The sequence below is a fragment of the Trachymyrmex cornetzi genome, unplaced genomic scaffold, assembly GCF_001594075.2.
Source record: "Trachymyrmex cornetzi isolate Tcor2-1 unplaced genomic scaffold, Tcor1.1 scaffold57, whole genome shotgun sequence".
Taxonomy (NCBI): Eukaryota; Metazoa; Arthropoda; class Insecta; order Hymenoptera; family Formicidae; genus Trachymyrmex; species Trachymyrmex cornetzi.
In genome coordinates, this window is record NW_017299882.1 from 1,414,931 (window position 1) to 1,430,397 (window position 15,467).

At 34.2% G+C, this 15,467-nt stretch overlaps 4 protein-coding genes across 5 annotated transcripts; 3 read left to right on the plus strand and 1 right to left on the minus strand.

The window, feature by feature from the left end:
- Positions 1 to 76: 76 nt before the first annotated feature.
- Positions 77 to 863, plus strand: LOC108766131 (mitochondrial import inner membrane translocase subunit Tim8 A). Its single transcript, XM_018515219.1, has 2 exons — positions 77 to 305; positions 589 to 863. The coding sequence occupies exons 1-2, from the start codon at positions 216 to 218 to the stop codon at positions 778 to 780; spliced, it is 282 nt and encodes a 93-aa protein (XP_018370721.1). The 5' UTR covers positions 77 to 215; the 3' UTR covers positions 781 to 863.
- Pex3 (peroxisomal biogenesis factor 3) lies at positions 788 to 2,371 on the plus strand. Its single transcript, XM_018515218.1, has one exon. The coding sequence runs from the start codon at positions 879 to 881 to the stop codon at positions 2,010 to 2,012; it is 1,134 nt and encodes a 377-aa protein (XP_018370720.1). The 5' UTR covers positions 788 to 878; the 3' UTR covers positions 2,013 to 2,371.
- Positions 2,372 to 2,514: 143 nt separating this feature from the next.
- On the minus strand, positions 2,515 to 4,901 carry Rpt6 (26S proteasome regulatory subunit Rpt6). Its single transcript, XM_018515217.1, has 6 exons — positions 4,770 to 4,901; positions 4,537 to 4,681; positions 3,941 to 4,351; positions 3,458 to 3,684; positions 3,109 to 3,384; positions 2,515 to 2,782 (listed from the first exon to the last, which is right to left on the minus strand). The coding sequence occupies exons 1-6, from the start codon at positions 4,785 to 4,787 to the stop codon at positions 2,642 to 2,644; spliced, it is 1,218 nt and encodes a 405-aa protein (XP_018370719.1). The 5' UTR covers positions 4,788 to 4,901; the 3' UTR covers positions 2,515 to 2,641.
- Positions 4,902 to 7,014: 2,113 nt separating this feature from the next.
- Asx (transcriptional regulator additional sex combs) lies at positions 7,015 to 14,381 on the plus strand. Of its 2 annotated transcripts, none has more exons than XM_018515214.1 (8): positions 7,015 to 7,202; positions 7,269 to 7,679; positions 8,434 to 8,693; positions 8,982 to 10,199; positions 10,349 to 10,627; positions 11,723 to 12,592; positions 12,706 to 12,945; positions 13,711 to 14,381. In XM_018515214.1, the coding sequence occupies exons 2-8, from the start codon at positions 7,352 to 7,354 to the stop codon at positions 14,125 to 14,127; spliced, it is 3,612 nt and encodes a 1,203-aa protein (XP_018370716.1). In that variant the 5' UTR covers positions 7,015 to 7,202; positions 7,269 to 7,351; the 3' UTR covers positions 14,128 to 14,381. The 2 variants fall into 2 exon arrangements, with proteins under 2 accessions (XP_018370716.1, XP_018370717.1); XM_018515215.1 differs by adding an exon at positions 13,354 to 13,397 and having other exon boundaries at positions 7,015 to 7,679; positions 13,711 to 13,786.
- Positions 14,382 to 15,467: the final 1,086 nt, after the last annotated feature.

The window sequence follows — 15,467 nt, forward strand, 5'->3', positions numbered from 1 at the left end:
CCCTAACAACACTGCCATGAACTCCCTAGTCCCTATTGCGTTATCCATCGATTAGCGTTAATTGGTTGGTGAAAGATACCCCATAAACCGGTTCAGAAACTTCTGAGTATCATTACATTGCATCTTGCATTACTAATAAAGGTACATATATATTTTATAAGAGGTCAATAATTTGCATTAATGCATATAGATATAGAAACGCGAAGATTCGAAGTATGAGTCTTATGGAAAATCAGAACACGCAGGTTCTAGATGATCAGTTACAGCATTTTATCGAGGCTGAGACGAAAAAGCAACAGTTCCAGGTTAGTTTCTTGATCAGTCGCGTAAATAAATTTATTGATATTTTCTATTTATACTTTGTACTTCGTAATATAAAAAATATGGGTATTAATATATAAATATTTATTAGTAATATTTTTGTCATGTGCAACTTTATTTTATTCAATCTCAAATCTATTCATATACTTGAGAATGTAAATGTAATTATTTATTTTATCTTCATTATTTTCTTTAAATTATTATTATCCGCTTTATACTATGACTGTGCAGCGATAAATGAATTATATAACCAGATGATATTTTTAGGGATTGGTACATGAATTAACTGGTCTCTGCTGGGAGATTTGTATGGATAAGCCATCATTGCGCCTGGAGCCTAAAGTTCATAAGTGTCTCGTGAATTGCGTGGAGAGATTCATTGATACTACTAATTATATTACAAACAGAATAGAACGAGTTGCCTCAAGTATGCAGTCCGAGTCAGATAACATGGAGTGAAGATTCCTAAGGATTATGTGTCAAAGTTTGTCATGCATATATTTTAAAAACTCTGTAATATACTTGTACGTGTATTAGATCTACATAAACGATTAGACATGTTTTCAAGTATTCGAGGATTTTTAAGTCGCCACAGGCGTAAGTTCTTATTTGGGAGTGTCATTATTAGTAGCGTCATCTTTTTGACACGTTACACACAGCGTAAGCTGCGAGAGTGGCAAGAAAATGAAATAAGAATGTTGATGGAAAGGACAAAGAAACGACAATACTATGAGAGCACAGAGAGATCATGTAATCAAATGATATCGAGCCTTGTGGTTACTTTGAGAAACTCTGTGGTCAAAGAAAATGATACAGAAGTCATTATAAAACAACTTAAAGATGGCTCTGCTGATAAGATAACATCTTGGGTTCAATTGAAGGTATTAGCAATTGCTCGTCCGGCCGTAATAATTTATTCTTATACGATGCTAGTTACATTTCTTAGAATTCAGCTCAATTTGATTAGCGGACATATGTACAAACACGCACAGAATACGAACAATGTGGACAATGGAATTATTGGCAAAGAAGTACAAAAGAGATACATGGCTCTTTCCAAATATTTTATAGATGAAGGCATTAAAGATTTGAGCAATTTCATACAAAATAAAGTTAGTGAAGTCACAGCTTCAATGTCTCTAACGGAGCAATTAACGTTAAGAGAGTTAGAAAAAATTTATTGGGCAATTACATCTTCTGTATCTGCGGACAGCTCAAAAGACCCTGTAAAAAATTTCACTTACTACACATTACAACATGACATTGAAAACAGTGATACATCTGTCTATTCAAAGCTAAGGGATCAGATGCTAGACGTATCAGAGAGCGAAGAAGTACAGGATTTAATGCAGAAAAATATCAGAACTGGATTTGTTTTATTAATGGATCGTATATCTGCATACTTCAGTGAACCTTCCAAAACTAACAGTGTACAGAACAAAGCATCGTTTTCAGGAGAATCAAATGCTGGTAATTCAATTTTAACAAGGAGAGAAACCACAAGTGATTTCAGTGGATTTGTAGATGTTAACAAAACCACTATTGCTTTAGCCAAAATTATCCCTATCGTGAATGGACAAGTTCCAAATAATCCAATTTCGGACGATATAGCAGAGAATTGGCTTCAGTGTCTGATATTCAATAATGATCTTAAAACACTCGGGGCTAATCTTTACGAAGCAGTTTGCTAAAGTTAATTGCGTGTCAATATTTTGGAAATTAAATGGGAGTATTATTGATTGCATAATCAATATTATTGACAGAGCAATCGGTAATCCTTTGCAGCAGATTTTACTTGAATTTCTATAAATTTCTTTATATGTTCAGATTCAAGGGGTATCACAGAAAACTATTTATTTTATATATGTTTAGATTAAAACACATGGTTGATGGTTTCATTATATTTCCATTAATGTTATACACAGGTATATAATTGTCAGATTTTCAGCGGACAAATGCTTATATTTTATAAGGAAATACTGCAATGAAACAATTCACTGTAGAACAATAGACGATTATTAAAAAATTGTTAAAAAGCGGCATTGCTATTACTCACATAAGATATGTATAAGAATTTGTTTTAAATTAAATTATTATTTAATAATGGTATAGCATTTTTAATACCGTAATTGATAATACTTTCATATAATAAAATTCATTGTTTTAATACAGTAATAAAGTTTTATTGTTCTTTAATCTAATGAATGAAATTTTTTGTGTTTGTATATGTTAAATACATTGCTATTTGGTTAAAATTTGCTTATGAAAGAGAGTACAATAATATATTATTAGTATGACTTTGAAAAAATTGTAAAGTTGATTATTTCCATAATTTCTTGATCGACATGTTCTTCTCAGAATCCTTTTGCATCACCTTTGCTACAGCCATCTCAAAATCTTCTTGAGTTACGTGAACTCGGCGTTCTCTAAGAGCATACATTCCAGCTTCTGTACAAACACCCTATAATATAAACAATATATATTATTCGCATTGTGTAAAATATAAAGTAATTGCATATAAAAAATTTGATAAATTTCGATTTTTTTATTATAAAAATGAAACATGAGAATAATTCTCTAAAATTCTCTATTAAAATTTAAGGTAGAGGAATAACACAAGATCCTTATATTTTAATCTGTATTCTTTCTTATAAGGCTTAAATTTTTGGAGTAAAATAGTTTGTTAAGAGCAGAGAATCAGATTTCATTTGATATTTATTTTATGATAATTATATGATGAAACCGTAATATAAAGATATATATATATATATCCTTATTTTTCATTACCTTGACTTCTGCTCCTGATGCACCTGGCATAAGTTCAGCTATCTTTCTAAGATTTATACCACGTGTCAAATTCATTTTTCTAGAATGAATCTTTAAGATATCCAATCTAGCCTCTTCATTTGGAGGTGGAAATTCTATCTTACGATCGATACGTCCGGGTCGCAATAATGCTGGGTCTAAGATATCAATTCTGTTTGTAGCCATAATAACCTTTATGTTTTTCGTTGCTTCAAAACCATCTAATTGATTAAGCAATTCTAACATGGTACGTTGTACCTGAAAATATAATTTACGATATATAATTAAAAAGATTAAAATTAGTTATATTCATACCATATTTCATACATACTTCACTATCACCACCAGATCCAGATTCAATCCGGGAACTTCCAATGGAATCGATTTCATCCATGAATATTATAGACGGTGCGTGTTCTCTTGCCATGACGAAAAGCTCACGAACCATACGCGAACCTTCTCCAATAAACTTTTGAACTAATTCAGATCCAGATACACGAATGAAGGTGCACTCTGTATGATGCGCGACTGCTCTTGCAAGTAAAGTCTTGCCGGTACCTGAAAAATTTTGCATTGTCATTATCAAAGATTATGATAGACAACTAAAATAATTGTAATAAAATATAAAAATTTCATATATATACATTATAATACTGTTCTTTTTAGTTAAACTTTTTGAACAGTTTATCTCTTTCCTCTTTTCCTTTTCACGCTAGAGAGCAAGAGGAAAGATAAACTATGCAAGTTCAGCTCTCTCTCTCTCTCTCTCTCTCCCCCTCTCTCTCTAAAAAAAAATCTAAAATAAATTTATTACCTGGTGGTCCATATAGCAGTACACCTTTAGGCTGCGCGATTCCAAGAGCGTCAAACAATTCTGGATGTTTGACAGGCAATTCTATGACCTCTTTTATCTCCTTTATCTGTTTATCTAAACCTCCAACCATTTCATATGTAGAATCCGGCACTTTCTCTACCATCATAAGAGAGACGAGCGGATCGACTTTATTCGGTAGTATTTTATGCAGAGTATAACTTTCATTGCGCAGAGCGACACGCGAGTTTGGAGTCACATCATTGATATCGATGTTCTTGTCTATATCCACTACAAATTTGCCTTCTGGATGTACTTTGACTAAGACTTTCTTCTTATCCATGGGTTTAACTACTTCTCCTACATAGGAACCCTGTTCTTGTAGGAGTTGTAATTCTTCCCGTAGCATGCGTACTAAAAAAAAACAATTAAAGAAGTTGTCTTGTATAATTAAGAGAATATGGCCAGTATTCATAGTCATTCTTATATTTAGGATCTTAAATACAATCTTAAGATTTCATAAATCAAAGAGCTATATTAGCAAGCTTTCATAGCTTCATACAGCAATTACATTTGTATCATCAAAGCAAAATAGTCACCTTTCGCGTTGAGTTCATTACGCTGCGCTTGCAATCTCCTTAAATTTTGACTCTTTTCAGCAACAATTAATTGTAATTCCTCAATTTTCGTAATGTAATACGGTTTAAAGCCTTCACCTTTAGCATTCTTCTCGTCGATATCCATCTGAAAAATTTCAGAATGTTCAGTTACAGATAAGTAAAATATTTCCAGTCGCTGGCGTAGTGATAAAAATATTAAACATTTTCCTTACCTTATTTGTGAGTGTCATGACTGACAGTAGAGGAACAAATGTTTCGCAGATATTAAATATACCTTTATTTAGTAAAAGAAACAATGTCGGCACGACTTAACCTTATTTGTTCCAAAAATCACTTGTCACTTGTCTTCTCAGCCGACTTAAGGCCACAGCACAGACTTTTGCATAACGCATAGTGCATAGGCGAATCAACTAATCAGAATCTTTTCTTTCCTCCCATTCCATGGAAAAGAAGAATTTCGATTGGTTGATTCCCTTAGGCGTCGTCTACAATACACGGAGTAAAAAGCAAGAGTAAGAAATTGACCAATCACAGTCGATTATTCTTCTCACATTCGACTGTGATTGGTCAATTTCTTACTCTTACTTTTTACTCCGTGTATTGTAGACGACGCCTTATGTTATTGCATTATTGTAATTAATATTATAACAATTACATTGTTTAGTTTCAATATTTTTAATAATAGCTATGCAATGACATTTTGACATTTAAAATTCTTTAAATGTAAAAATTTAATTAAAAAAATGTTTTAAATAAATAAATAAATCAAAATATTGTAAAATAAGTAATATAAGTTTGAATATAGTTATATATTATATATATTTTTAGGGGTGAATAAAATGGATGTCTAATGATACGTTCCATTGAACCGCACTAAACCTTCATTATCACTGCACTAGTGCAGTTTTCATCTAAACCTAGCTAGCACGGCGCTATGTTGCACCAGTTTTCCCAGTGGAAAACGCTGTTATAAGATAGACGGAGCATTCATACTAGAGGAGCTGAAGACAACATTGAAGGACAGCTCTACTCCAGACATAGTTGTTTCCCTTTTTCACAATGAACGGTGGGGGACCAATTAGCTTGAGCGTAAGGCCACAACTCTCGAACGTCTATCTTTATTGTTCTCGGCCACTTCCAGGCCTGCCGCGGCGACCAATCACTACTAGAAAAGAAGAGAACTACTTCGCGACTGTTTCTTTCTCTTTCTATCGCGTCTTCAGCTTCTCTCGTACGAATGCTCCGTCTATCTTATAAGTCTACGATTCGGACATATTTGAGATAGGGTGATCCCGATCGATCACGGCTCGATTGGACACCACCAATCACAGCGACCGGTGCTTAGGAGCTTTGTAGTCTCATGATTCGGACATATTTGAGATAGGGTGATCCCAATCGATCACGGTTCGATTGGACACCACCAATCACAGCGACTGGTGCTTAGGAGCTTTGTAGTCTCAAGCGCTATGAGTGGCTCGTGTCCAATTGAGCCGTGTCCAACTGGGTGCCACTCATTTGAGATTGGCTATTCCAGTATAACCTGCGCTATTATAAATAGGAAAGTGCATATTCGGACACATTTGATTGGTTATTTCCAGTATTGCTACCGCCATTATGCGTATTGTTTCACCTGGGGATCGATTCTGTATCTTCAAACAAGATGAAAATTACATAAGTGAACAAATTTACTAGGTGTTGACCAATGAAATGATCAGCATTCTAGTAAATTCGCTCACTTTTGTAATTTTCACCTCGTTTCAAGATACAGAATCGATCCCCTGGTGTAACCAGTTTTTGGCCAGTATTCATAGGCCGGTATTGGGCGCGTTCAAGTTGACAAAGCGGCTAGTCTGCTTGCCAAGCAAATGAATATGATTGATTATTACTTATAGATCCAACCAATCATATTCAATCGCTCGGCGAGCAGGCTAGCAGCTTTGTCCGGTTTGAACGCGCCCATTCACAGTCGATTCTTATTTTAAGACCATCTTAAGTAATGTCTTAAGACGTTAATTCGGCCCTCTGATTGGTTCGTGACATCTTAAGACTGAACTTAAGACGGTCTTGGAAATAAGAACTGAATACTGGCCTTTAATAGCTAGGTTGAGATTTTAGGCCGGTATTTATTGTTGATTCTTATTTTAAGATCTGCGTCGTAAGTGGCTGCGTTTAGCACATTTTAGCAAAAAAGACTACGTTTACGCGATTCGATTATACGCCAAAGTTATAACATCGATGTCAGGAAACTAGCCAATCACAGTCATTCCATTCTTCAGAGGAGTAGTTATGATTGGCCAGTTTTATAACGTCGATGTTATAACTTCGACATAAATCGAGCTATGTAAACTGGTGTAAACGTAGTATACATGAAAACACGTTGTTGATGCAAAACGAGTCGTGCATCTATCTCGACGATGTTTCCGTGGCATAAATATGTAAATACAGTATGGCCGAAAGAAGCGGAAGCTTCTCTACTTTCCCGGATGGCATTTCGTTATGCGATTGAGGAAGTTGTAACGTTTTGTTGTTCAATGTAATTTCGTAGATTCACGAATTCTCGGTACGTAATGGCATAAATGGTACCGCCGTGATCTTTCACAGCATATTTCGACTGGTTCGACAAGAATGTCACTCGGTCGCCACTGGTAAGAAAGAGAGACAGAGAGAGTGAGGGGGAAAGAAAGAGATGTTATGTTTATATCTCGGTGAAGTAGGAGGACACATTCGTGAATTCTAAATTCTCGCGGGAGGATGGAATGCAACGAACGGAGACATCAGTATACGTTTTAATGCAATGCCGCGGCAGGCTTACACCGCGTGCCCTGACATTCCGCTCGTCGACGATGTCAAAGCCATAGGCGCTGCCATGGACACCGACGTGGATCTCAGCAAGGGTGAAGGGTGCGAGACTATCCCGGGTTGCTCTGGCTATTCTAGCATGGTGCATAGTAAGAAGGTCATTAAGCATGCTTTACGACAGCAAGCCAAACGACGCAGGAAGAACACGACGATAGCGGCGGGTAATTCCCGCACATTGCCCAGGATCGTTGTCAAACCGCTACCGCCACCGCCTCCAAACGATCCACCATCCCCAGTTAATAATATGCAACACGTCAACACTGGTAATCTCAAGCCCTTTGATACATGTTATTTGTTCTATCTTTACTTTGCTTTTTGATCGTACAAAGAAGTCAATGGAATTCGATGATTTTTAAATAGAGAACTTTAGTGGTACAATAAGCAAGAAAAGCATTTAATTTTACTTGACTTCCTTTATATAATTTACATGTATTTATTTAACATTATAACTATATATATATGTGTTGTAAACTCTGGCATATATTAATTTTCAACATATACCTATAATTCGATAGAACATTAACAAATTGCAATTTATTAATATTTTATCAGTAATATTAGAAAATTACAAATAAAGACAAGATTTGTTTCCATGTTTAAATGAAAAATTAAAAAAGGAAAGATATAAAGTAATGCTTTTATATATATATATTCACACATGTCTTTTTATTTATATATTACTTTGATATGATAAATTGTATGTAAATGTCTCAACATATTCAACATTATATTTTTGTGATATGTTTATGAGAGACTGCAATGGATTTTTTAAGTAGTGAGAACACTTTGATTCATGTTTGACAAACATGTATGTTTTCACAACATTGTTGCAAATAGACAGATTAATATAACAATAACGTATAATATTGATACTATTATAATTTGAACAAACATTAATTGTATGGGTTTATTTTATTTTCTTCAAATTATGCAAAATAAAGATTATAGTTTCATTTTCATTTACTAATGTGGTAGTAACTCGTCATATGAAATAATTCATATTTTGTACGAATATAGCAGCGGAAGAACCTGCTGCCACAATGAGAGAAGTTTTGGCTAGTTTACCTGGATTTAGCTTAAAGTCAAGTCGCAGACGATCTACAAAGAGACTGTCTGCAACCGCGCAATTAGAAGCTGGTCTTGTGGATTTGGAATCTCCAGCGAGTATATTAGCAAGTACAAGCTTACGCGCGCTGTTAAATAGGCATACATTTCAAGGTTTACCTCCACTGTATCAACGGAAGCTTGCACAACTTCTGCCTGCTGTGGATAGACAGGTACTAAATATAATTTCTTAATAATATGTACTAATGAATTATTTGATGAAATTTAATTAAACAGAGTCGTGGCTTATTTCGAGCTTATAATTAGACTGACTTTAAATTAATACAATCATCATAAGAATGTAAATACTATATAATATTCTAAATACAATAAAATAATATAAAAATACACGTGTATTTTGATATAATTTTATTAATTGTGTTTAATTTGTTTTGAAAATATACGAGTATTTTCATTCTAATCGATGAAATTTAATTTATGTTATTTTATGTTATTCCTAGGATGCTGCTATCTCTGGACTGAACAATGAATTTTTTGCAAGAGCTTGCCTGGAATGGCGGAAACGTTTAGCAGAAGGGGAATTTACTCCAGAAAATCAGCAACGCCTGAAGATGGAAGCAGAACGAGATAAAAATAAGCTAGATCCATGGAAAGTGAAACATTTTGAACCAATATGGGGAGAAAAGCGAGAGCCTAAACTTAAATCGAATCTCCATTATATTAACGATTCACGTTCTAGTGGTGCAGTAACACGGTCAAGTTTAAGACTTCGTTTGGAATCTAGCATGGATATTCCTACTGTGGATATTCCTATTGTGGATATTCCTGCCGTGGATATTCCTACCGTGGATATCCCTACCGTGGATATTCCTAGCGTGGATATTCCTTCATCGGAGCATGCTGGCTGTTCCATTGTAATGGCAAATGATAAAGTCGATACTAGCTGCAAGACCGAAATAAGCATAAAGAGTACCGATGATCTAGTTAATTCCGAAGAAGTGCAACAAAATTTAATATCCTTGGATTATAATACATTATCAGATAATGTGACTGATGAGAAACACCTAGATAGCTCCATGCAAGTAAATCCCATGGAAGTGACAGAAGATATTCAAATACATGAAGGTAAAATAGAAGAAGCTGACAAGATTACAGATATTTGCGAGAAACAAGAATTAGTTGAGGCTAGTGATATTGCGAGACAATTATGTCAAGAAGCCATCTCAAATGTGTACGAGGAAGAAACAAATTTTTCCACCAGCGAGAAAAATTTGCCACCTGTAGAAAATAACGTAATCGAAGCATCAGAAGAAGACACTGTACTATTACCCGATGATAATTCATCACCCAGATCGAGTGAACAGATAGAACGTGCATCGCACACGTCCGGGGAATCAATTTCGCAGCTTTCCAGTGAATATATATCGCAAGCATCCATAGATCAAATTTCTCAGATGTCAAAAGAACAGATTTCACAGATATCTAGCGATCAGATTTATCAAATGTCGGATTGTGAAACCACGAGTATCCTTGAAAGTTCATCACCGCAGGATCAAGTTAGGCCCGCGGATATCGTTATTGAGGATACCAGTTTGATTAACAGTGATCAAACTGAAGTAACACAGACTTCCCATGAAAATACAGCGGACAGCGAATCACAAATTCCAGAAGGAATGGAAATTGATAGCGAGACTTTACAGCGTATTCATGAACTTGAGGTAAGAATTTGAATCCCCACTGCAAACGCGCTATTAAGAGATTGTAGATGTCATTAGCACAATCTCGATTGACTGTAATGTTCATGAAAATAAAAATAAACTATTGTTATAATATTGTCTCCGTTGTCAAAAATTTAATTATGATTTAGGTACGAGGAGAAATGCGAGAAATGTATGAAGAAATTTCGGGATGTCCAGAAGAGATAATATATCCTATTCTTGAGGGAATGGAAATGGCTTCAACTAATTCAGAAGTAACTGAGCCTCAAGTAGTAACTGGACAAACTGAAGATACCACGGGAACAGATGTAAATGCTGGTAATGAGGATGAAGCTTTGCGAGAGGCAAATAATTACGTCTGTTCTGAAATGTTAGAATGTAGTTGGACAGTGGATCCAACCGTTAATAACATCAATAATAATAACAGGGTAAATATACACATAAATAGTTTTTAACCTTTACCGTACAAAGTTGGGTCACTAGTGATCGAGTGATTCCTGTTCATGCAAGTTTTTTTGAGTAATTATAAATTATACTTCATTTTATTATTTTTCAAAATGAAGTTTCAATATTTATTCTAGAAAGTTGAAAGTATGTGAGTGAATTTTTAGAGATTTTTTGAACCATTTTGAATAAGTGAAAAATACGGATAGATTCTAGTGACCCATGTTTGGACGGATGAGGTGCCAAATTGTACCTTGTATTGTAAGGGTATTAATATTATTTATACCGTGCAAATATATCAGTGATATAGCTAATTTAAAAAATTTATATAAATTATATACAACACATTTGATTTTGTAATGAATCGATACGCGTTATTTTGTCGAAAATAATTCAATTCTTATAGGCCGATATTCATAGTCGGTTCTTATTTTAAGACCGTCTTAAGTAATGTCTTAAGTCGTTAGTCCGGATCTACAATAGGTGTTTTATGCCTTATGCCGTAAGAAACTGACCAATTACAGTCGAATCCGAGAAGAATAAGCGACTGTGATTCGCCCATTTCTTATGGCTTAAGGCTTAAAACTCTATTGTAGATCCGGGGTAACGTGACCTTCTTATTGGTTCATGACATCTTAAGACTATACTTAAGACTGTCTTAAATATAAGATCGGACTATGAATACCGGCCATAAAGATACAAAATATTAATATAAGATTTGAGTGCAAAACAACCTGGTCGAGTTTAGGTAGTTAGAGTAAATCGGAATATTTAAAGACCAAGATAAGAAAAATTATAATTCAGCATGTAATCACAAATAAGAAGCTCTAAACAGACGATTGGTAATGATTGATTCTTTCTCAATGCTAATTAAGGAAAATAATTCCACTGAAATAATTCTAGAATACTACAATATATTTATATTAAATAAAATAGTAATATGTAGAATATAGATCTTGAAGTTTAAAGAGAGATTTAATATATAAGTATAAAGAAAAATTAATTTGATAAATTTTGTTTATTTTCAAAAATCCAATGTTAACAAAGTTTTATATTAATTTATATTTTTTGTTGCAAAGACACAAGAGGAACTGCAGGTACCTTGGCCTTTAGTGGCGGCTGCTCTCGATGGATCTGTAGCGGCTAATATCACGGTAACAACGCAAGATGAATGCAGCGAAACTTCCACAACGACCGATTCTACAACTTCTTCGCAACAGTTTATTAATGCGGATGCCAATGTAGAATCTGTTAATTGTATTCAATTACCAGTTGTTCAAGGAACCACATTTCAATCAGACTTAGCTATCAACGCGCCGGGCAGCAGTTGCGTTATGAAGAATTTACAATCGCAAAGTCCGCCGATCATCGCATTCCCGCAATTGCAATCTATTAGATTTGTGCAAACGAGTTTTAATCCGGAACAAGAGACATCTTCACTGGCGAGTAACTCTACAATCTCGGCCCAGCTTCAGCCCCAGCAGAGTAACACTACACAAGTTAACATGATACAAACGCAAGATACCATTACTCAAATAAATACTCAAAATAACAATGCACGTAATAACGTGAATCAGAACACCATTCCAACGCAAGGTCAAGTACAAAATACTCTCCCGACTACGGTGGGAGTACAATCTCAGAATCGTGCACAAAATGCAATTGTTATTCAACATCAGACTGCTACTTCTGTTCAACCTCGACAAATTGCACCTGTGCATCAACAACAGCAGCAGCAACAACAACAAACACAACAACAGCAACAGACGCAACAGCAATATCCTGGACCATCACTAACCGTTTCGTCACGACCTTCGCGTGCGTCTAATCAAGGCAGCCAAAGAGGTTCTAGGAATAGTAATAAGGAACAAGGAGGTAGATCGAGAAGTTCCACCAAAGAGCCTCCGGGTGCTGTGAATTTGGAGCGCAGCTATCAGATATGTCAAGCGGTAAATTTAGTATCCCATTTAGAATTATATGCGAATGTAATAAAGATATGAATTTATCGGACATGCGATGCGCAATTACATTGATAAATGTAGAAACACTGATATTATTTCAGGTCATACAAAGTTCACCGAATAGAGATCAACTGAAGGCCCATTTAAAACCACCGCCAAGTTTACTTGCTAGAGGAGATGGTGCATTCACAACCAGCAAATCTGGTGGTCGCACCCTGACGACAGTCAAACCCCAGAAAACGCAGCAAGCGATACAACACAATAAACAAGCTCAAAATAAGACGCAAGCAGTTATGCTGAGACATGTATTCGCATCGGCGCGTCAAGCTGCATCAACGGAGGTATATATAGCATTTATTACACATATTAATTATTAACATAGCCATTTAGATATTTACCTGTGCTGTTTTCTGCACATATTACTTGCCATATCAAGGGTAAAGTATATTAATATCAAATCTTTCTTTTTCTGAATCTAACATTCATGTAAAATAAATAAAAAAAGGTTCATTCTTAATATGACAAATTTATAACAAATGAGACCTGATGAAATTGTACTAAAATTATAATAAATTTTACGAGAATAAATTAAGGAAATACATCACAGTAAATAACTATAAAAACACATCTTTACTATAAATATATCTTTCATTTGAGTTTATATCCTTTAATATTTCTCTTATATGAAATATATGTACTGAATATTTTGACGTACACGCATACTATTTTATCCTTTTTTGTGTGTACAGTGCTAATCTCGCGGGTCTCTTGTGATGATCTCGGTATCATACAGGTACCTAAAAAACAAGTCTTTACATTAGTTTTGGGTTTCTAAACGCAGTAGAGATAGTGCGACTGTAATTATCAGATGCAATGACGCAGCAATGATTTTGTACAATGCTACAAAAATTTATTTATACAAGTCTGACAACAAAGATGATGAACAAACGTACTTACGCAAACAGACTTAGAATGCTAATTAAAATGTTATTTGTTTAATATATTTCTATTGTCGACTAAAAGTAGCTTGAACGTGCAATATATCAGTTCAAGTTGCGTAAAATATTTGTAATGATTTTGTTAATTAAATTTTCAATGCCTTGTAGGTTACAGAAAGCACTCCCATAGCGCAGCTTGGTTCCACCACCAGTAATGGTCTCGGGCAATATATACTTGTACAAAGGACGGGAGTTGGGGACAGTGCACCGAGAGCATCATCCGCACCTCCATTACCGCCGCAGATCGCAGGAATGGGCGTTGGGGTTCATTTAGTTCGAGGAAGACCGGCCAGCGCCGGGGAGGGTTCCCATCAGGCTGTCACCCTGAAAGCAAGAGGCGCGGATAGCAGAGTGACAGGCGGAGCGGAACCTGGTGCACCCGGCATGATAATTGGCGGCGATCCGCCACCTCCGTGTGAATGTAATATGCGAGGAGCCATGGTAATTTGTCGGCAGTGTGGTGCCTTCTGCCACGATGACTGCATCGGGCCTCAACGTATCTGTGCTACCTGCCTCATACGTTAATTCATCTTCAACTGTTTGTGTATAAAATTAAATCCGTTATAAGGTAAGAGTGCTGAGCATTCAAGTTAGTAAACGGAAAATATCAAACATGTTATCGTATGAATTTATATATGTACATAACACATACACAAAGACACACGTATATAATATGATATATAAAGGATAAACAAAATAATATGAACACCTGAGAAATACACTGTCTATTAATAAGAGATTAGCCCATTATTTGCTTTTAATACATATTTTAGAATAGAGTCACACAATGCTTGAATCGTTGCCAATGTAATCTTTTAGTAGAAGATCTTTCAATTGCTTATATAAATGATATTAGAGGAAGAAAGAATTTATTTCTCACTATTTTCCAAAATTATCTTCTGTTCCAAAACCTTAATATTTTTTCTAGCTAAGTAATTCCTTCATTTATATATCATCAAATCATTTGTAATTTCTTTTTGTTTAAAGAGTAAAGTGAGAATAAGATTTTTTTCTCCAATATTTTCTAAGTAATTAAAAGATATTTTAGATCAATAATATAACATTGCATTGTAGCAGTTTCTATGCTATTTAAGCATGACTCTATTCTAACAAAGATAGAATCTATTAAAGACAAATGGTAAATTAACGTTTTATTAATAAAATAAGTATTTTCTAAGTATTTACGTTATTTTGCTTATTCCCTGTATGTATGCATATATACACACATACATACATACAATGTAATATACTATAAAGTTATCACAAGGTAATCAAAAAGTTCGAACATCTTCTACGTAACATTTCTGCAATTATTGACAAAGTACCGTGATCAGCGTATGCTAATATGTTGTATTTTGTATCAGTAGTATTGCATTACAATTTTCATCTAATTTTATTTATTAATAAATATACTCCGAATTTTTAGTCATACTATACATTAATATGAACGTCAAGTTAATTTTATCTGTTCAATCAAAAAAATGAAATAAATGTTCTCAATTGCTAAAATAATTAATTTTAATTTCTTTTCTGGGATCAAAACTAAAAAATAATAAAAGATAGATTTAATTTATATGCTCTTATATATCTATGATTTTTTATTTTTTAAATATATAGTATATTTAAAAGATGATTAGATTTTGTCGTAATACAATGATTTTAATAATTACAATGAAATAATTAGCTTGCACACACACAAGTTAACTTGAGCAAATTTTCTTCACGAAAAGTAATGAAAATTTATAAATTTATATTATAAAATAAAAAATATATAAATTTTATAAATTTTGTCATTCTTTTCCTAAGTTTTTAAAATTTTCTATTGCTTTGGATTATCATATATTATCATAAATAAATAAAGATTT

Coding starts and splice junctions, on each gene's coding strand:
- Asx (XM_018515214.1), top strand. CDS start 7,352: ATGCCGCGGCAGGCTTACACCGCGTGCCCTGACATTCCGCTCGTCGAC. Junction 7,680..8,433: donor TATGCAACACGTCAACACTG/GTAATCTCAAGC, acceptor GTACGAATATAG/CAGCGGAAGAACCTGCTGCC. Junction 8,694..8,981: donor TGCCTGCTGTGGATAGACAG/GTACTAAATATA, acceptor TGTTATTCCTAG/GATGCTGCTATCTCTGGACT.
- Pex3 (XM_018515218.1), top strand. CDS start 879: ATGTTTTCAAGTATTCGAGGATTTTTAAGTCGCCACAGGCGTAAGTTC.
- Rpt6 (XM_018515217.1), bottom strand. Junction 4,352..4,536: donor TAATGAACTCAACGCGAAAG/GTGACTATTTTG, acceptor GTTTTTTTTTAG/TACGCATGCTACGGGAAGAA. Junction 3,685..3,940: donor ACTGCTATATGGACCACCAG/GTAATAAATTTA, acceptor AAAATTTTTCAG/GTACCGGCAAGACTTTACTT.
- LOC108766131 (XM_018515219.1), top strand. CDS start 216: ATGAGTCTTATGGAAAATCAGAACACGCAGGTTCTAGATGATCAGTTA. Junction 306..588: donor CGAAAAAGCAACAGTTCCAG/GTTAGTTTCTTG, acceptor TGATATTTTTAG/GGATTGGTACATGAATTAAC.